Source organism: Antennarius striatus, chromosome 15 (genome assembly GCF_040054535.1).
Source record: "Antennarius striatus isolate MH-2024 chromosome 15, ASM4005453v1, whole genome shotgun sequence".
Classification (NCBI taxonomy): Eukaryota; Metazoa; Chordata; class Actinopteri; order Lophiiformes; family Antennariidae; genus Antennarius; species Antennarius striatus.
In genome coordinates this window covers 20,509,417-20,529,675 of record NC_090790.1, presented here as the reverse complement: position 1 = coordinate 20,529,675, position 20,259 = coordinate 20,509,417, and the positions used below count along the sequence as shown (strand labels likewise).

Below are 20,259 nucleotides of genomic sequence, written 5' to 3'. Positions count from 1 at the left end.
TTTGGTGGTAATAATTTGTTGAATTCTTTATATAAAACTATTGATGTATTATATTGTACAAGATCATGACATTTTAGCAACTTTGACTGCGTAAACAGGTTATGAGTATGTTCAAGAAAACCAACCTTGTGAATGATCCGCACTGCTCTTTTCTGTAGTATGATCAGAGGATTAATTGTGTTCTGATAAGTATTTCCCCAAACTTCAACACAATATGTCAGGTATGGGAGGATCAAGGTGCAGTATAAAGTACGGAGTGCATTTCCATCAAGGTATAGTTTTGCTTTATTTATAATTGAGAGGGTTTTGGAGATTTTTGTTTTTATGTGTCTGACATGGGGTTTCCATGACAATTTACTATCAATTATAACTCCTAAAAATTTATTTTCACTTAAAAATTCAATTTGATTGCCATCAATACTTATTTTCTGTTCAGACATTATGTTGCGATTTCCAAACATCATTACCTTGGTTTAGTTCCCTGTTTACTGTGTTTACAAGCTCAAAATAATCATCACTACTGTAAAATATATTTGTGTCATCTGCAAATAGTATGAGTTTCAGGACTTTGGTTGTGTTAAATATATCATTTATGTACAGATTAAACAGTTTTGGCCCCAACACTGACCCCTGGGGGAACCTGGAACCTCTGGAACCCCTCGCCTCCCCTTTGTTCCAGAAAAACACACAGTAGTGTTGAAAATCCTACCACTGTTTGTTTTTGAGATGTGAATTCCTTTTTGCGTGAATCCCTTTTGGATTTTGTGTCAACATGATCATCTTGTAATTTGGCTTTTATGAATAAATGTGATTTTTTTTAAAATCTCTTCTTCATTTTACAGCATTCCCAATCACCTCAGAAACGATGCAGTGATACCGTCCTCCAACCTTCGATAACGAGGAACATTTTACATGTGCATCATATGCTGTCGCTGCATCCAGAGTAGCTGTCTGATCAAGTCTATGACTCCTGTCTGGATGGACCTTGAACTCTGTTTATCCTCCTCTATTTCTTCCAGAACTGCCGTCGCCACATCAGCATCCCTGAACCATTCACTGCCACCCACCCTTTCAGGTTCCTTCCTGTTGGAGAGTCTTTCACACTCCAATCCGGCAGATGCAATCAGTATTATGTGTTTCATAAGCATAGTAAGTAAAAAACAGAAAAATGAAAAGGCTTGTGTAGACGTCAGTCAAAAATTTTATATCGTTAATCATAGTATGGTAATTCAATCCAGCTAATCTGGAATGATCAAATCCTTGTCAAAATCCAAACCCACACAGAGATCGGAGAGAAAATTATACTAATAATTAATTTTCATTTCTGCTTATTATAATACATTTCTCTTTACAGTATTTGTATGTTTGCGTATTTTTTAAAAATAAAGTAAAAGTATTTTTTTTGAAGTACTTCCGGGTCACGATGACCTTTCTGCTGATCGCTTCCGTGTCCGCCATCCTTCTCTCTGAGCTGCGGAGCAGGATTCATCCGGGAGGACACCAACATGCTGTCGGTACGCGTCGCTGCGGCTCTCGCCCGCTCCCTGCCTCGGCGGGCTGGATTTGTAAGAAACTTTTAATTGTTCTTCTTCCGATTAATGTCGACCGTGTTCAAAAGTGTGCCGTTAATCCTGATAAAAGCCGGAGGAGGTACTGCGCATGCTCAGACCTTTGTGGCGGAGGACGCCGGGCCCTTCACTCCAGTTAGCTAACAAACAGTTCGCATATTTAGCATGTTTATACGTGAAAACTAACTTGACCTATGGTGTTTGTGTTTAAATGACCGGACGGAAATGAATGTACTTTGGTTTTATTTAGCTATCTTTCACGGTCAAAGCGTTAGCCCAGGGAAACTGTCAGTCTTGTGCTGAATAACACGACAGATCCCTCAGTAACTTCTGTTACAAATCTACATTAGAGAATTATCTGATTATGTTTGCATGACATTTCAAAAAGCTGTCACTGGAAATGGGGTTATTTTCACAGTATTAAAAAAACCCAAAACAAATTACAGTATTAGCCAGAACCAAGGCAGTCAGACTGCAACATCCTGCGACGCCCCTGAATTCAAAATTTTACCCTGACCTACTTGCATAGGTCAAAGATCAATGCTAGTGCTCTGACCTGCTGTCATTGATCAAAGCATTAGCTTGGATCTATGGTCTCACACTGGCCTTCTCAAAGTCAGAATCAGAAAATAGTTTATTGCCAGGTACAGTAAAGTTTACTACACGAGGAATTTGACACGGTGTCGGCTGCATTAAAAGGTTGAAGGAAGCAATAAGGAATAAAAATATAAAGAATATGTCTTTAAAAAAAACACTATTTACAATTTACATTGAAGGTAAATTGTAAATCTTTCAATCTTAAATGGTTCGAGAATGTACAAAAGTTGATCTTGAGAAACCTAGGTCAAGGTCAAATTTCATTATCTCATTTTCATCCTTTTTATCTGCAATGACTGTGAAGATGTTTGGTGGACTAACTAACGAACACTGACAATTACAATACATCACCGCTTTGAAGTGCGATGTAATTATAATAAAAATACTCAAGACATGGATGAGAGATATTCCACCACCATGTCTAACTTGACCCACATTGACGGTAGAGGCATGTTGCTGCCTGATGTTTGCACTAAAGCTCATTCAGTCTGAATAAATCTGACTTCTTCAACCATCCCCATTTTTGAAAGGTTTCCAAAAATGTTGCTGCCGCATGTGTGGGGGTCAGGAATCTGCACATTGCCCGTCCGTCGCTGCAGAAAACAGGTCAGTTTCAGGAAACCTTTAGTGGTTTTCTTCCTCATGAATTAACTGTGTCAGTGAGAGCAAACAATCAGATGAATTAATATTTTATGGGATTACAGGCACAGCCGAGGTGTCGTCCATTCTGGAGGAGAAGATCCTGGGTGCTGACACCAGTGCAGACTTGGAGGAGACCGGGCGTGTGCTGTCCATCGGGGACGGGATCGCCAGAGTGTATGGTCTGAGGAACGTCCAGGCCGAGGAGATGGTGGAGTTCTCCTCCGGGCTGAAGGTAAGGCTGATGTCATAAAAACCTCAAGATGTACTACAAATTAGGATCGAATCACTCATTATCTATTTCGTCCTTCATCAACCATCTCCAGTAAAGCCTACCTGGCCTGTGTTTCTAGGGCTCCTCTGATTGGACAGATATTTACACGTCGCCTATGAATTAATGAATCCAGCAGATCTGAAACAGTTTAAATGATCTCGTTTCTCCAGGGCATGTCTCTGAACTTGGAGCCCGACAACGTTGGAGTTGTGGTGTTCGGAAACGACAAGCTAATTAAGGAGGGCGACATCGTCAAGAGAACCGGCGCCATTGTGGACGTGCCGGTCGGCGAAGAGCTCCTGGGCCGTGTGGTTGATGCTCTGGGTAACGCCATTGATGGAAAGGTAAACGCTGGTTGTGATGAAAGAATACTGGCCATACTGGGATGTGTAGCTATGGACAAATTACATTCATCACAAGTTTAAATCGTTTTCAGTATTTCAGGAAACCTTACCCTTGGGTTTTACAGTGATGTTTTTGTTTTGCTGCGTCCTTCACAGGGGCCCCTCGGCTCCAGCACCCGCAGGCGTGTGGGCCTGAAGGCCCCCGGCATCATCCCCCGCATCTCTGTGAGGGAGCCGATGCAGACGGGCATCAAAGCCGTGGACAGCCTGGTCCCCATCGGCCGCGGGCAGCGTGAGCTCATCATCGGAGACCGGCAGACCGGGTAGGAGGCCGGGAAGCCGATGCGTTCAGTCTCCTGTTCAGGCGGTTTTGGTCCCTAGAACTTCAGAGGAGTTTGTCGTATCCACGCTGCTCACCTCACCATCTGTGTTACAGCAAAACCGCCATCGCCATCGACACGATCATCAACCAGAAGCGCTTCAACGAAGGCACCGACGAGAAGAAGAAGCTGTACTGCATCTACGTGGCCATCGGCCAGAAGAGGTCCACGGTAGCCCAGCTGGTCAAGAGGCTGACGGACGCCGACGCCATGAAGTACACCATCGTGGTGTCCGCCACCGCCTCCGACGCCGCCCCGCTGCAGTACCTGGCGCCCTACTCCGGCTGCTCCATGGGGGAGTACTTCAGGGACAACGGCAAGCACGCGCTGATCATCTACGACGATCTGTCCAAGCAGGTATCTGATTGGTTGTTGGGGGGAGATGGGGGTCAGGTCAGGTGGACTGAAGCGGTGTTCCCTCTGGTCAGGCCGTGGCCTACCGCCAGATGTCCCTGCTGCTCCGGCGCCCCCCCGGCCGTGAGGCCTACCCGGGAGACGTCTTCTACCTGCACTCCCGTCTGCTGGAGAGAGCCGCCAAGATGAACGACAACTTCGGCGGCGGCTCCCTCACAGCCCTCCCCGTCATCGAGACACAGGCCGGAGACGTGTCTGCCTACATCCCCACCAACGTCATCTCCATCACGGATGGACAGGTAAGATGGGGGGCGCAGTTTGGGGCCCCGTTCCCACCCAGACCCGCGCACTGAGCGTCTTCTCTCACGCAGATCTTCCTGGAGACGGAGCTGTTCTACAAAGGCATCCGTCCGGCCATCAACGTGGGCCTGTCGGTGTCACGGGTCGGATCGGCCGCCCAGACCAGAGCCATGAAGCAGGTGAGCCGCTCGCCGCCCCGCCTCCTCCTTCATCGCAGCGGGTATCCGATGCTGACTCGCTGCTTCCTGCCCCTCAGGTGGCTGGAACCATGAAGCTGGAGCTGGCCCAGTACCGCGAGGTGGCCGCCTTCGCTCAGTTTGGTTCTGACTTGGACGCGGCCACCCAGCAGCTGCTGAACCGCGGCGTTCGACTGACGGAGCTCCTCAAACAGGGACAGTACTGTGAGTATCCATGACGTCACACCTCTCCGAACGCGGTGCCTTCAGCTCCTCACGGGCTCCACGCCGTCGTCTTTCAGCTCCCATGGCCATCGAGGAACAGGTGACGGTCATCTACGCCGGCGTGAGGGGACACCTGGACAAGATGGAGCCCAGCAAGATCACCAAGTTCGAGAAGGCTTTCCTGCAGCACATCCTGAGCCAGCAACAAGACCTGCTGGCAGCCATCAAGTAAGTCCCAGGTCCCCGGCGCGGCGATGCGTGACCAGTCATGTGTGTTCACGTCACGTTTCTTCTGATTCCAGGGCGGACGGTAAAATCTCCGAGGCTTCAGACGCCAAACTCAAGCAGGTTGTGCTCAATTTCCTCTCCAGCTTCGAGTGACGCGACGCTTCTTGAGCTGCTCGTCATGTTTGCGTCGTGTGTGTTACTTTCTATGAATATGAAATTCAAGTGGCGCTTGATCTTTAATGTACAGATATCTGAAGAGAATAAAGTATTCCAACTCGTTCACTTGTTTGCCTTTCATTTGGTTGGTGGCGTTTTCACACAAGGAATCATGGAACTGCTTCATCTCCCAGTGTGCAGGAAGTCAAACTCATTTTCACTGAGGGCCACATTGGCATAACGGCTCACCTCAAAGGGCCAGATGAAACTAATAAATGTAACTAAATTTAATATAAAATTAACGTAACTACTCCTTAATGTTAAATAACTTAATTTTACTACTTATTCAACTTACAAATATTAGTTTAAACATGTTTGTTTCTCTGTTCTAACATAAATCCTTTTAATTCATCAGGTTATTAAACCCACAGAACTCCATCAATCAAGGATCAAACTATCAATAAAGAAAAATAACATCAGACACAAGTTAGGACATTAACTTTGTTCACGTTTAGTCAGTTAAAATGGGCTGAACTACTGCATTGTGGGAAATGTAGTTTTGACATATTTTAAGACACTGACCCTTTATGCTCTTGCGGGCCACATAAATGATGTAGAGGGCCACATTTGGCCGCTGGACCTTGAGTTTGACATGTGATCTACAGTATACAGTAGTGAAAGAGTGAATGCCCTCTAGTGGCCAGAAACAGTACAACATGTCTGGAGGAAGACTCAACGATGACTTCCGGTGACTCACAGAGGTCCAAAGCTGAGGAGACACCAACCAGAACCAGAACTGAAGGAGCCTGTTGGATGAGAGGTACGTCTTCAAGTCCAGTGGGTCTGATGTCACGGCTGTGGGTAACCGTGGGTAACTGACCTGGATGAAAGAGAACCTTCACAGACGATCACTGAACGGAATCAAATCTTTATTCAGAGTGGATGAAAACACTTAAAACAACAGGTGTGAAGGTGAATGTTGAACGGCGTTAACACAAACCAGTAACTCCATCTGAATGGGAAGGTGAAAATGTGCTGATTTGACATTTTAAAGTGAACTATTTCAGTGGTGGAGCGGTCAGATGAACAAGGTGTGAGGTCAGTGACTGTCCGTGAGCACTTAAATACATAAAACATGAAATACTGTAATAAAGAGACGTGAGGTCAGTGACGGTCAGTGATCACCATTAAATACATAAAACATTTATATGAAATAAATACTGTAATAAAGAGACACATTAAAAGCACTGCTCAGTCAGAGCCGGTCAGACCCAGTACTGCTTGGTGTTCACTGCAGGTCTGTGTTGGTGTTTGGGCACGTTGTTCTGCCTCACGTAGCACGGGTCGTAATAATCCCACTCCAGCGCCGACGCCAGAACTCCACTGGACAGCCCGTCGCTGTCTGCAGACAGAATCCGCAGAGACACACCTGAAACGACGCCCACTTTAATATTTACAGTCACAGCTGGACTCGTGCAAAACCAAACCACACAACCTGATTTCTGAGTGGATGCAGGATTTACCAACATGGAGCAGGTTCAAGTTAGAGCAGCGATGTAGACGATAGACCAACTGTTAGAAAACTGTCACCACCTGCTGTTAGTTCACATTTATTCATTATTAACGGGGTCGTCCTCCTGTAGGAACTAAATGATGTAGGAACCAATGTTGTCCTCCTGTAGGAACTAAATGATGTAGGAACCAATGTTGTCCTCCTGTAGGAACTAAATGATGTAGGAACCAATGTTGTCCTCCTGTAGGAACTAAATGATGTAGGAACCAATGTTGTCCTCCTGTAGGAACTAAATGATGTAGGAACCAATGTTGTCCTCGTGTAGGAACTAAATGATGTAGGAACCAATGTTGTCCTCCTGTAGGAACTAAATGATGTAGGAACCAATGTTGTCCTCCTGTAGGAACTAAATGATGTAGGAACCAATGTTGTCCTCCTGTAGGAACTAAATGATGTAGGAACCAATGTTGTCCTCCTGTAGGAACTAAATGATGTAGGAACCAATGTTGTCCTCCTGTAGGAACTAAATGATGTAGGAACCAATGTTGTCCTCCTGTAGGAACTAAATGATGTAGGAACCAATGTTGTCCTCCTGTAGGAACTAAATGATGTAGGAACCAATGTTGTCCTCCTGTAGGAACTAAATGATGTAGGAACCAATGTTGTCCTGTAGGAACTAAATGATGTAGGAACCAATGTTGTCCTCCAGTAGGAACTAAATGATGTAGGAACCAATGTCGTCCGGCTCAGGTTTCTGCTGGAAGCATTAATAGTAGTAATGACATACTTTAGTATTTACATTAGTAATGACATTACTATAGTATTTACAGTAGTAATGACATTACTATAGTATTTACATTAGTAATGACATTACTATAGTATTTACAGTAGTAATGACATTACTATAGTATTTACATTAGTAATGACATTACTATAGTATTTACATTAGTAATGACATTACTATAGTATTTACAGTAGTAATGACATTACTTTAGTATTTACAGTAGTAATGACATTACTGTAGTATTTACTATAGTATTTAATGACATTACTGTAGTATTTAGAGTACTAATGACTAACATGCGACGCTCACCTGCACTCGCTCCAAAGTCGCTGTCCAGTCCGGGACCCACTGCTGACGTGTTCAGTTGTGACCCCCCCGATGGAGGGGTGGTGTACTCCGTCTCCATGGCAACTGTGTCAAAGACGCGCACCGGAACACCGGGGCTGATCTCATCGGTCGCCTCGAACGTGCTGCCCCGACAGATGTGACCCCCCCCCCGCTGCGAACAGGAGTTTGGAGGGTTTGTGTGTCCCGACTGGAGGAAGAGGAGGAGGAAGAGGAATGAGCTAACTGCTTAAAAAAACTTTATTTATAAAAATGCTCAACAAAACGGCCAAAATGACATGACGAACAAATAACATGCAGAACACAAACACGCCCACTTTGTCTTAAACTTCCTGGTTGTGATCGTTCACATATTACGTCACAAAACGTCATAACCCCGTCTGATGAAGTCAGAGGAAACATGAGCTGCTGGTCCTGAACCGATCTGATCCGGTTCTGACTTTTTACTGACTTTTAATTCGTCTTCATGATGTTGGAATAACGCTTTAAAATAAACCCCCCCACCCCCCACCCCCACTCAGACTCACCGCTGGGGAGTTGGGCGGAACCGGGTTCACTCTGGGTCCGCTGTGCGCGGGGGAGTCGGAGTCGGCCGCGGTGGAGATGGCCCGGATGGTACTGGGGGCCCGGAGGGACCCCGAGCGGGTCGCCCCGTCCGGCCTGAGGAGCCGGAAACGGTGGTCCAGCCCGGCCCCCTCCCTGGACGAAGCCCTGGAGGACGTGACGGGGTGAGCCGGCACCGGCTCCGACAGAGACGCGTAGGTCGCCCGTTCGTCCCGCGGGGGCGGGAACGCCACGTCGGACCCGCGTCGGACCCGCTGCAGGACGGACCGGAGGAGCACCGCCTCCGGGTCGCCCCGGTGCCGGTGCCGGTTCTTCCGGGACAGGAGCACCAGTTGGTACCCCAGGAAGAGGCAGTGGAGCAGCAGCAGGACCATCACGCAGGGGACGAGCAGCAGGACGACCAGGGTCAGGCTGGTCACCGGGTGACCGTCAGCCGCGTCCGGTAACGAGCCCCGGCTCAGGTGAGACATTCCTGGATTCACGTCGTCCCTGAACGCGCAGCTGCTCCGGTGCTCCAATCAACGGGACCCGCCCGGTGCCCCGCAGAGGTCCTACCAGACGGCAGAGCGCCACCGTGCTGCTCCGGGTAACGGAACTCACCCCCGACTTCCCGCAGACTGTTACCCCGGGGGCAAAGCTGGACCACACGCCACGAAATTCCAAGTGAACGGGTGTGAACTATTAACGCAGATATCTCCAAGTTACCACCACTGTCCACTGTGTGGTAGCAGAGAGCAGACCACATGTTACCACTGCTGTCCACTGGGTGGCAGCAGAGAACAGACCATGTGTTACCACTGCTGTCCACTGGGTGGCAGCAGAGAACAGACCATGTGTTACCACTGCTGTCCACTAGAACAGCGGTCTTCAACCTTTTTTGCGCCACGGACCGTTTCCATTTAAGACAATTTTTTCACGGACCGGTCTTCATTTGCTCGATAATCGTTAATGACGCCAGGACAGCTGTAGTCTAATAATAAATCATCAGTGGTTTTCTGTAAAATGTAGACATCAACAAACAATAAACAAACTTTTTTTCATAAATTGATAATCAACATCTCTGTTTCGTCTCTGTAAATGAAATAATTATAAGTAATAATTATAAGAAATAATTACATTAAAAACTCGATTCAAGTGACGGCACTGATGAGGTTTATTTTGAAATTTCGCGACTTACAATCAGTGCATTCAACGCAGGAGAACTATTGATCATTTCCAATAGAAAGGTGAACAAGTCAATCAAATAATAGTAATAACAATAATGAGAATTAGTGGATGGGGACCGCTGGTCTAGGGTTAACGGAGACAATGACCCCTGAAGTGTGTTCCATAGGTCTGCTATACTCCAGTTTGGTTTGGTTTTCGGTCACAGCAGAAAATCGCTTCACAAAGACAGGAGGTTGGAATGGAAGCAGGGTTTTCCATCCTTTTAGGGCGATCTCAGGATAATCTGGCTGGACTTTAATCCAGAACTCTGGTGCGTTTATGGGCCTTCATTGTGTGTGTTGATGACCTGTCACGTGACCGAGACCCGTCAAGAGGGACAGACGCATGAATTAGTCAGCGGGTCATTCAACACAGACGTCACTTTTCAAACTTAAATTTGGGGACCACTGCACTAGATGGAGGCAGAGAGCAGACCACGTCTTACCAGTGCTGTCCGATAGTGGGTAGCAGAGAGCAGACCATGTGTTACCACTATTCTCCACTGGACGGCAGTAAAGAGCAGACCATGTGTTACCACTGTTCTGTCCACTAGTAGGAAGCAGAGAGCAGACCTTGTGTTACCACTATTGTCCACTTGATGGCAGTAGAGAGCAGACCATGTGTTACCACTGCAGGCCGCTGAGTGGCAGCATAGAGCAGACCACGTCTTACCAGTGCTGTCCACTAGTGAGAAGCAGAGAGCAGACCTTGTGTTACCACTATTCTCCTCTTGATGGCAGTAGAGAGCAGACCATGTGCTACCACTGCTGGCCGCTGGTGGCAGCATAGAGCAGACCACGTCTTACCAGTGCTGTCCACTAGGGGAATGCAGAGAGCAGAGACCATGTGTTACCACTGCAGGCCGCTGAGTGGCAGTATAGAGCAAACCACGTCTTACCAGTGCTGTCCACTAGTGGGAAGCAGAGAGCAGACCATGTGTTACCACTGCGTTCCGCCGGATGGCAGTAGAGAGCAGACCATGTGTTACCACTTCTGTCCACTAGTAGGAAGCAGAGAGCAGACCTTGTGTTACCACTATTCTCCACTTGATGGAAGTAGAGAGCAGACCATGTGCTACCACTGCTGGCCGCTGAGTGGCAGTATAGAGCAGACCACGTCTTACCAGTGCTGTCCACTAGGGGAATGCAGAGAGCAGAGACCATGTGTTACCACTTCTGTCCACTAGTAGGAAGCAGAGAGCAGACCTTGTGTTACCACTATTCTCCACCTGATGGCAGTAGAGAGCAGACCACGTCTTACCACTTCTGTCCACTAGTGGGAAGCAGAGAGCAGACCATGTGTTACCACTATTCTCCTCTTGATGGCAGTAGAGAGCAGACCATGTGCTACCACTGCTGGCCGCTGAGTGGCAGTATAGAGCAGACCACGTCTTACCACTTCTGTCCACTAGTGGGAAGCAGAGAGCACACCATGTGTTACCACTGTTCTCCACTGTATGGCAGTAGAGAGCAGACCATGTGCTACAACTAATGGCCGCTGGTGGCAGCATAGAGCAGACCACGTCTTACCACTTCTGTCCACTAATAGGAAGCAGAGAGCAGACCATGTGTTACCACTGCAGGCCGCTGAGTGGCAGTATAGAGCAGACCACGTCTTACCAGTGCTGTCCACTAGGGGAATGCAGAGAGCAGAGACCATGTGTTACCACTATTCTCCACCTGATGGCAGTAGAGAGCAGACCATGTGTTACCACTATTCTCCACTTGATGGCAGTAGAGAGCAGACCATGTGCTACCACTGCTGGCCGCTGGTGGCAGCATAGAGCAGACCACGTCTTACCACTTGTGTCCACTAGTGGGAAGCAGAGAGCAGACCATGTGTTACCACTGTTCTCCACTGGATGGCAGTAGAGAGCAGACCATGTGCTACCACTGCTGGCCGCTGGTGGCAGCATAGAGCAGACCACGTCTTACCAATGCTGTCCACTAGGGGAATGCAGAGAGCAGAGACCATGTGTTACCACTATTCTCCACCTGATGGCAGTAGAGAGCAGACCATGTGTTACCACTATTCTCCTCTTGATGGCAGTAGAGAGCAGACCATGTGCTACCACTGCTGGCCACGTCGTACCAGTGCTGTCCACTAGGGGAATGCAGAGAGCAGAGACCATGTGTTACCACTGCAGGCCGCTGAGTGGCAGTATAGAGCAAACCACGTCTTACCAGTGCTGTCCACTAGTAGGAAGCAGAGAACAGACCATGTGTTACCACTGCTTTCCGCCGGATGGCAGTAGAGAGCAGACCATGTGTTACCACTTCTGTCCACTAGTAGGAAGCAGAGAGCAGACCTTGTGTTACAACTAATGGCCGCTGGTGGCAGTATAGAGCAGACCACGTCTTACCAGTGCTGTCCACTAGGGGAATGCAGAGAGCAGAGACCATGTGTTACCACTATTCTCCACCTGATGGCAGTAGAGAGCAGACCACGTCTTACCACTTCTGTCCACTAGTGGGAAGCAGAGAGCAGACCATGTGTTACCACTATTCTCCTCTTGATGGCAGTAGAGAGCAGACCATGTGCAACAACTAATGGCCGCTGGTGGCAGCATAGAGCAGACCACGTCTTACCACTTCTGTCCACTAATAGGAAGCAGAGAGCAGACCATGTGTTACCACTGCAGGCCGCTGAGTGGCAGAATAGAGCAGACCACGTCTTACCAGTGCTGTCCACTAGGGGAATGCAGAGAGCAGAGACCATGTGTTACCACTATTCTCCACCTGATGGGAGTAGAGAGCAGACCATGTGTTACCACTATTCTCCTCTTGATGGCAGTAGAGAGCAGACCATGTGCTACCACTGCTGGCCGCTGAGTGGCAGTATAGAGCAGACCACGTCTTACCACTTCTGTCCACTAGTAGGAAGCAGAGAGCAGACCATGTGCTACCACTGCTGGCCGCTGAGTGGCAGTATAGAGCAGACCACGTCTTACCACTTCTGTCCACTAATAGGAAGCAGAGAGCAGACCTTGTGTTACCACTATTCTCCTCTTGATGGCAGTAGAGAGCAGACCACGTCTTACCACTTGTGTCCACTAGTGGGAAGCAGAGAGCAGACCTTGTGTTACCACTATTCTCCACTTGATGGAAGTAGAGAGCAGACCATGTGCTACCACTGCTGGCCGCTGAGTGGCCGTATAGAGCAGACCACGTCTTACCACTTGTGTCCACTAGTAGGAAGCAGAGAGCAGACCTTGTGTTACCACTATTCTCCACTTGATGGAAGTAGAGAGCAGACCATGTGCTACAACTAATGGCCGCTGGTGGCAGTATAGAGCAGACCACGTCTTACCAGTGCTGTCCACTAGTGGGAAGCAGAGAGCAGACCATGTGTTACCACTGCTTTCCGCCGGATGGCAGTAGAGAGCAGACCATGTGTTACCACTATTCTCCTCTTGATGGCAGTAGAGAGCAGACCATGTGCTACCACTGCTGGCCGCTGAGTGGCAGTATAGAGCAGACCAGGTCTTACCACTTCTGTCCACTAGTAGGAAGCAGAGAGCAGACCTTGTGTTACCACTATTCTCCTCTTGATGGCAGTAGAGAGCAGACCATGTGCTACCACTGCTGGCCACTGGTGGCAGCATAGAGCAGACCACGTCTTACCACTTGTGTCCACTAGTGGGAAGCAGAGAGCAGACCATGTGTTACCACTGTTCTCCAGCTGATGGCAGTAGAGAGCAGACCATGTGCTACCACTGCTGGCCGCTGGTGGCAGCATAGAGCAGACCACGTCTTACCAGTGCTGTCCACTAGGGGAATGCAGAGAGCAGAGACCATGTGTTACCACTGCAGGCCGCTGAGTGGCAGTAGAGAGCAGACCATGTGTTACCACTATTCTCCTCTTGATGGCAGTAGAGAGCAGACCATGTGCTACAACTAATGGCCGCTGGTGGCAGCATAGAGCAGACCACGTCTTACCACTTCTGTCCACTAGTGGGAAGCAGAGAGCAGACCATGTGCTACCACTGCTGGCCGCTGGTGGCAGCATAGAGCAGACCACGTCTTACCACTTGTGTCCACTAGTGGGAAGCAGAGAGCAGACAATGTGTTACCACTGTTCTCCACTCGATGGCAGTAGAGAGCAGACCATGTGCTACCACTGCTGGCCGCTGGTGGCAGCATAGAGCAGACCACGTCTTACCAGTGCTGTCCACTAGGGGAATGCAGAGAGCAGAGACCATGTGTTACCACTGCAGGCCGCTGAGTGGCAGTATAGAGCAAACCACGTCTTACCACTTCTGTCCACTAGTAGGAAGCAGAGAGCAGACCATGTGTTACCACTGTTCTCCACTTGATGGAAGTAGAGAGCAGACCATGTGCTACCACTGCTGGCCGCTGGTGGCAGTATAGAGCAGACCACGTCTTACCACTTGTGTCCACTACTGGGAAGCAGAGAGCAGACCATGTGTTACCACTGTTCTCCACTGGATGGCAGTAGAGAGCAGACCATGTGCTACAACTAATGGCCGCTGGTGGCAGTATAGAGCAGACCACGTCTTACCAGTGCTGTCCACTAGGGGAATGCAGAGAGCAGAGACCATGTGTTACCACTATTCTCCACCTGATGGCAGTAGAGAGCAGACCATGTGTTACCACTATTCTCCTCTTGATGGCAGTAGAGAGCAGACCATGTGCTACCACTGCTGGCCGCTGAGTGGCAGTATAGAGCAGACCACGTCTTACCACTTCTGTCCACTAGTGGGAAGCAGAGAGCAGACCATGTGTTACCTCTGTTCTCCACTGTATGGCAGTAGAGAGCGGACCATGTGCTACAACTAATGGCCGCTGGTGGCAGCATAGAGCAGACCACGTCTTACCAGTGCTGTCCACTAGGGGAATGCAGAGAGCAGAGACCATGTGTTACCACTATTCTCCACCTGATGGCAGTAGAGAGCAGACCATGTGTTACCACTATTCTCCTCTTGATGGCAGTAGAGAGCAGACCATGTGTTACCACTGCAGGCCGCTGAGTGGCAGTATAGAGCAAACCACGTCTTACCACTTCTGTCCACTAGGGGAATGCAGAGAGCAGAGACCATGTGTTACCACTATTCTCCACCTGATGGCAGTAGAGAGCAGACCACGTCTTACCACTTCTGTCCACTAGTGGGAAGCAGAGAGCAGACCATGTGCTACCACTGCTGGCCGCTGGTGGCAGCATAGAGCAGACCACGTCTTACCACTTCTGTCCACTAGGGGAATGCAGAGAGCAGAGACCATGTGTTACCACTATTCTCCTCTTGATGGCAGTAGAGAGCAGACCATGTGCTACCACTGCTGGCCGCTGAGTGGCAGTATAGAGCAGACCACGTCTTACCACTTCTGTCCACTAGTAGGAAGCAGAGAGCAGACCATGTGTTACCACTATTCTCCTCTTGATGGCAGTAGAGAGCAGACCATGTGCTACCACTATTCTCCTCTTGATGGCAGTAGAGAGCAGACCATGTGCTACCACTGCTGGCCGCTGGTGGCAGCATAGAGCAGACCACGTCTTACCAGTGCTGTCCACTAGGGGAATGCAGAGAGCAGAGACCATGTGTTACCACTGCAGGCCGCTGAGTGGCAGTAGAGAGCAGACCATGTGTTACCACTATTCTCCTCTTGATGGCAGTAGAGAGCAGACCATGTGCTACAACTAATGGCCGCTGGTGGCAGCATAGAGCAGACCACGTCTTACCACTTCTGTCCACTAGTGGGAAGCAGAGAGCAGACCATGTGCTACCACTGCTGGCCGCTGGTGGCAGCATAGAGCAGACCACGTCTTACCAGTGCTGTCCACTAGGGGAATGCAGAGAGCAGAGACCATGTGTTACCACTGCAGGCCGCTGAGTGGCAGTATAGAGCAAACCACGTCTTACCAGTGCTGTCCACTAGTGGGAAGCAGAGAGCAGACCATGTGTTACCACTGCAGGCCGCTGAGTGGCAGTATAGAGCAAACCACGTCTTACCACTTCTGTCCACTAGTAGGAAGCAGAGAGCAGACCATGTGTTACCACTATTCTCCACCTGATGGCAGTAGAGAGCAGACCATGTGTTACCACTATTCTCCTCTTGATGGCAGTAGAGAGCAGACCATGTGCTACCACTGCTGGCCGCTGAGTGGCAGTATAGAGCAGACCACGTCTTACCACTTGTGTCCACTAGTGGGAAGCAGAGAGCAGACCATGTGTTACCACTGTTCTCCACTGTACGGCAGTAGAGAGCGGACCATGTGCTACAACTAATGGCCGCTGGTGGCAGCATAGAGCAGACCACGTCTTACCACTTCTGTCCACTAATAGGAAGCAGAGAGCAGACCATGTGTTACCACTGAAGGCCGCTGAGTGGCAGTATAGAGCAGACCACGTCTTACCAGTGCTGTCCACTAGGGGAATGCAGAGAGCAGAGACCATGTGTTACCACTATTCTCCACCTGATGGCAGTAGAGAGCAGACCATGTGTTACCACTATTCTCCACCTGATGGCAGTAGAGAGCAGACCACGTCTTACCACTTCTGTCCACTAGTGGGAAGCAGAGAGCAGACCATGTGCTACCACTGGTGGCCGCTGGTGGCAGCATAGAGCAGACCACGTCTTACCACTTCTGTCCACTAGGGGAATGCAGAGAGCAGAGACCATGTGTTACCACTATTCTCCTCTTGATGGCAGTAGAGAGCAGACCATGTGCTACCACTGCTGGCCGCTGAGTGGCAGTATAGAGCAAACCACGTCTTACCACTTCTGTCCACTAGTAGGAAGCAGAGAGCAGACCATGTGTTACCACTATTCTCCACCTGAAGGCAGTAGAGAGCAGAGCATGTGTTACCACTATTCTCCTCTTGATGGCAGTAGAGAGCAGACCATGTGCTACCACTGCTGGCCGCTGAGTGGCAGTATAGAGCAGACCACGTCTTCCCACTTCTGTCCACTAGTAGGAAGCAGAGAGCTGACCATGTGTTACCACTGCTTTCCGCCGGATGGCAGTAGAGAGCAGACCATGTGCTACCACTGCTGGCCGCTGGTGGCAGCATAGAGCAGACCACGTCTTACCACTTGTGTCCACTAGTGGGAAGAAGAGAGCAGACCATGTGTTACCACTGTTCTCCAGCTGATGGCAGTAGAGAGCAGACCATGTGTTACCACTATTCTCCTCTTGATGGCAGTAGAGAGCAGACCATGTGCTACCACTGCTGGCCGCTGGTGGCAGCATAGAGCAGACCACGTCTTACCAGTGCTGTCCACTAGGGGAATGCAGAGAGCAGAGACCATGTGTTACCACTGCAGGCCGCTGAGTGGCAGTATAGAGCAGACCACGTCTTACCAGTGCTGTCCACTAGTGGGAAGCAGAGAGCAGACCATGTGTTACCACTGCTGGCCAATGAGTGGCAGCATAGAGCAGACCACGTCTTACCACTTGTGTACACTAGTGGGAAGCAGAGAGCAGACCATGTGCTACCACTATTCTCCTCTTGATGGCAGTAGAGAGCAGACCATGTGTTACCACTGCTTTCCGCCGGATGGCAGTAGAGAGCAGACCATGTGCTACCACTGCTGGCCGCTGGTGGCAGCATAGAGCAGACCACGTCTTACCACTTGTGTCCACTAGTGGGAAGAAGAGAGCAGACCATGTGTTACCACTGTTCTCCAGCTGATGGCAGTAGAGAGCAGACCATGTGTTACCACTATTCTCCTCTTGATGGCAGTAGAGAGCAGACCATGTGCTACCACTGCTGGCCGCTGAGTGGCAGTATAGAGCAGACCACGTCTTACCAGTGCTGTCCACTAGGGGAATGTAGAGAGCAGAGACCATGTGTGACCACTGCTTTCCGCCGGATGGCAGCAGAGAGCAGACCATGTGTTACCACTGCAGGCCGCTGAGTGGCAGCATAGAGCAGACCACGTCTTACCAGTGCTGTCCACTAGTGGGAAGCAGAGAGCAGACCATGTGCTACCACTGCTGGCCGCTGAGTGGCAGTATAGAGCAGACCACGTCTTACCACTTCTGTCCACTAGTGGGAAGCAGAGAGCACACCATGTGTTACCACTGTTCTCCACTGTATGGCAGTAGAGAGCAGACCATGTGCTACAACTAATGGCCGCTGGTGGCAGCATAGAGCAGACCACGTCTTACCACTTCTGTCCACTAATAGGAAGCAGAGAGCAGACCATGTGTTACCACTGCAGGCCGCTGAGTGGCAGTATAGAGCAGACCACGTCTTACCAGTGCTGTCCACTAGGGGAATGCAGAGAGCAGAGACCATGTGTTACCACTATTCTCCACCTGATGGCAGTAGAGAGCAGACCATGTGTTACCACTATTCTCCACTTGATGGCAGTAGAGAGCAGACCATGTGCTACCACTGCTGGCCGCTGGTGGCAGCATAGAGCAGACCACGTCTTACCACTTGTGTCCACTAGTGGGAAGCAGAGAGCAGACCATGTGTTACCACTGTTCTCCACTGGATGGCAGTAGAGAGCAGACCATGTGCTACCACTGCTGGCCGCTGGTGGCAGCATAGAGCAGACCACGTCTTACCAATGCTGTCCACTAGGGGAATGCAGAGAGCAGAGACCATGTGTTACCACTATTCTCCACCTGATGGCAGTAGAGAGCAGACCATGTGTTACCACTATTCTCCTCTTGATGGCAGTAGAGAGCAGACCATGTGCTACCACTGCTGGCCACGTCGTACCAGTGCTGTCCACTAGGGGAATGCAGAGAGCAGAGACCATGTGTTACCACTGCAGGCCGCTGAGTGGCAGTATAGAGCAGACCACGTCTTACCAGTGCTGTCCACTAGTAGGAAGCAGAGAACAGACCATGTGTTACCACTGCTTTCCGCCGGATGGCAGTAGAGAGCAGACCATGTGTTACCACTTCTGTCCACTAGTAGGAAGCAGAGAGCAGACCTTGTGTTACAACTAATGGCCGCTGGTGGCAGTATAGAGCAGACCACGTCTTACCAGTGCTGTCCACTAGGGGAATGCAGAGAGCAGAGACCATGTGTTACCACTATTCTCCACCTGATGGCAGTAGAGAGCAGACCACGTCTTACCACTTCTGTCCACTAGTGGGAAGCAGAGAGCAGACCATGTGTTACCACTATTCTCCTCTTGATGGCAGTAGAGAGCAGACCATGTGCAACAACTAATGGCCGCTGGTGGCAGCATAGAGCAGACCACGTCTTACCACTTCTGTCCACTAATAGGAAGCAGAGAGCAGACCATGTGTTACCACTGCAGGCCGCTGAGTGGCAGTATAGAGCAGACCACGTCTTACCAGTGCTGTCCACTAGGGGAATGCAGAGAGCAGAGACCATGTGTTACCACTATTCTCCACCTGATGGGAGTAGAGAGCAGACCATGTGTTACCACTATTCTCCTCTTGATGGCAGTAGAGAGCAGACCATGTGCTACCACTGCTGGCCGCTGAGTGGCAGTATAGAGCAGACCACGTCTTACCACTTCTGTCCACTAGTAGGAAGCAGAGAGCAGACCATGTGCTACCACTGCTGGCCGCTGAGTGGCAGTATAGAGCAGACCACGTCTTACCACTTCTGTCCACTAATAGGAAGCAGAGAGCAGACCTTGTGTTACCACTATTCTCCTCTTGATGGCAGTAGAGAGCAGACCACGTCTTACCACTTGTGTCCACTAGTGGGAAGCAGAGAGCAGACCTTGTGTTACCACTATTCTCCACTTGATGGAAGTAGAGAGCAGACCATGTGCTACCACTGCTGGCCGCTGAGTGGCCGTATAGAGCAGACCACGTCTTACCACTTGTGTCCACTAGTAGGAAGCAGAGAGCAGACCTTGTGTTACCACTATTCTCCACTTGATGGAAGTAGAGAGCAGACCATGTGCTACAACTAATGGCCGCTGGTGGCAGTATAGAGCAGACCACGTCTTACCAGTGCTGTCCACTAGGGGAATGCAGAGAGCAGAGACCATGTGTTACCACTGCAGGCCGCTGAGTGGCAGTATAGAGCAAACCACGTCTTACCAGTGCTGTCCACTAGTGGGAAGCAGAGAGCAGACCATGTGTTACCACTGCTTTCCGCCGGATGGCAGTAGAGAGCAGACCATGTGTTACCACTATTCTCCTCTTGATGGCAGTAGAGAGCAGACCATGTGCTACCACTGCTGGCCGCTGAGTGGCAGTATAGAGCAGACCAGGTCTTACCACTTCTGTCCACTAGTAGGAAGCAGAGAGCAGACCTTGTGTTACCACTATTCTCCTCTTGATGGCAGTAGAGAGCAGACCACGTCTTACCACTTGTGTCCACTAGTGGGAAGCAGAGGGCAGACAATGTGTTACCACTGTTCTCCACTGGATGGCAGTAGAGAGCAGACCATGTGCTACCACTGCTGGCCACTGGTGGCAGCATAGAGCAGACCACGTCTTACCACTTGTGTCCACTAGTGGGAAGCAGAGAGCAGACCATGTGTTACCACTGTTCTCCAGCTGATGGCAGTAGAGAGCAGACCATGTGCTACCACTGCTGGCCGCTGGTGGCAGCATAGAGCAGACCACGTCTTACCAGTGCTGTCCACTAGGGGAATGCAGAGAGCAGAGACCATGTGTTACCACTGCAGGCCGCTGAGTG

General features: G+C 49.8%; 2 protein-coding genes across 4 annotated transcripts; one reads left to right on the top strand and one right to left on the bottom strand.

Annotated features, from left to right (window-relative positions):
• The first annotated feature begins 1,442 nt into the window (after positions 1–1,442).
• atp5fa1 (ATP synthase F1 subunit alpha) lies at positions 1,443–5,364 on the top strand. Its single transcript, XM_068334545.1, has 11 exons — positions 1,443–1,565; positions 2,696–2,771; positions 2,870–3,039; positions 3,249–3,422; positions 3,579–3,745; positions 3,859–4,159; positions 4,231–4,455; positions 4,528–4,635; positions 4,713–4,857; positions 4,935–5,085; positions 5,160–5,364. The coding sequence occupies exons 1-11, from the start codon at positions 1,506–1,508 to the stop codon at positions 5,236–5,238; spliced, it is 1,656 nt and encodes a 551-aa protein (XP_068190646.1). The 5' UTR covers positions 1,443–1,505; the 3' UTR covers positions 5,239–5,364.
• A 799-nt stretch (positions 5,365–6,163) lies between these two features.
• hwa (huluwa) lies at positions 6,164–9,444 on the bottom strand. Of its 3 annotated transcripts, none has more exons than XM_068335215.1 (3): positions 8,411–9,444; positions 7,848–8,073; positions 6,164–6,643 (listed from the first exon to the last, which is right to left on the bottom strand). In XM_068335215.1, the coding sequence occupies exons 1-3, from the start codon at positions 8,915–8,917 to the stop codon at positions 6,507–6,509; spliced, it is 870 nt and encodes a 289-aa protein (XP_068191316.1). In that variant the 5' UTR covers positions 8,918–9,444; the 3' UTR covers positions 6,164–6,506. The 3 variants fall into 3 exon arrangements, with proteins under 3 accessions (XP_068191316.1, XP_068191315.1, XP_068191317.1); XM_068335214.1 differs by having other exon boundaries at positions 6,164–6,670; positions 8,411–9,422; XM_068335216.1 differs by lacking the exon at positions 6,164–6,643 and adding an exon at positions 7,356–7,511.
• Positions 9,445–20,259: the final 10,815 nt, after the last annotated feature.

Bases quoted from the DNA above. Each gene is read 5' to 3' on its own strand.
- atp5fa1 (XM_068334545.1), top strand. From the start codon at position 1,506: ATGCTGTCGGTACGCGTCGCTGCGGCTCTCGCCCGCTCCCTGCCTCGG. The intron at 3,423-3,578 runs GTAAACGCTGGT...CGTCCTTCACAG, and splicing joins GTAACGCCATTGATGGAAAG to GGGCCCCTCGGCTCCAGCAC. The intron at 4,858-4,934 runs GTGAGTATCCAT...GTCGTCTTTCAG, and splicing joins CCTCAAACAGGGACAGTACT to CTCCCATGGCCATCGAGGAA.
- hwa (XM_068335214.1), bottom strand. From the start codon at position 8,917: ATGTCTCACCTGAGCCGGGGCTCGTTACCGGACGCGGCTGACGGTCAC. The intron at 8,074-8,410 runs GTGAGTCTGAGT...CTCTTCCTCCAG, and splicing joins TTCCGCCCAACTCCCCAGCG to TCGGGACACACAAACCCTCC. The intron at 6,671-7,847 runs GTGAGCGTCGCA...GCGTCGTTTCAG, and splicing joins CGACTTTGGAGCGAGTGCAG to GTGTGTCTCTGCGGATTCTG.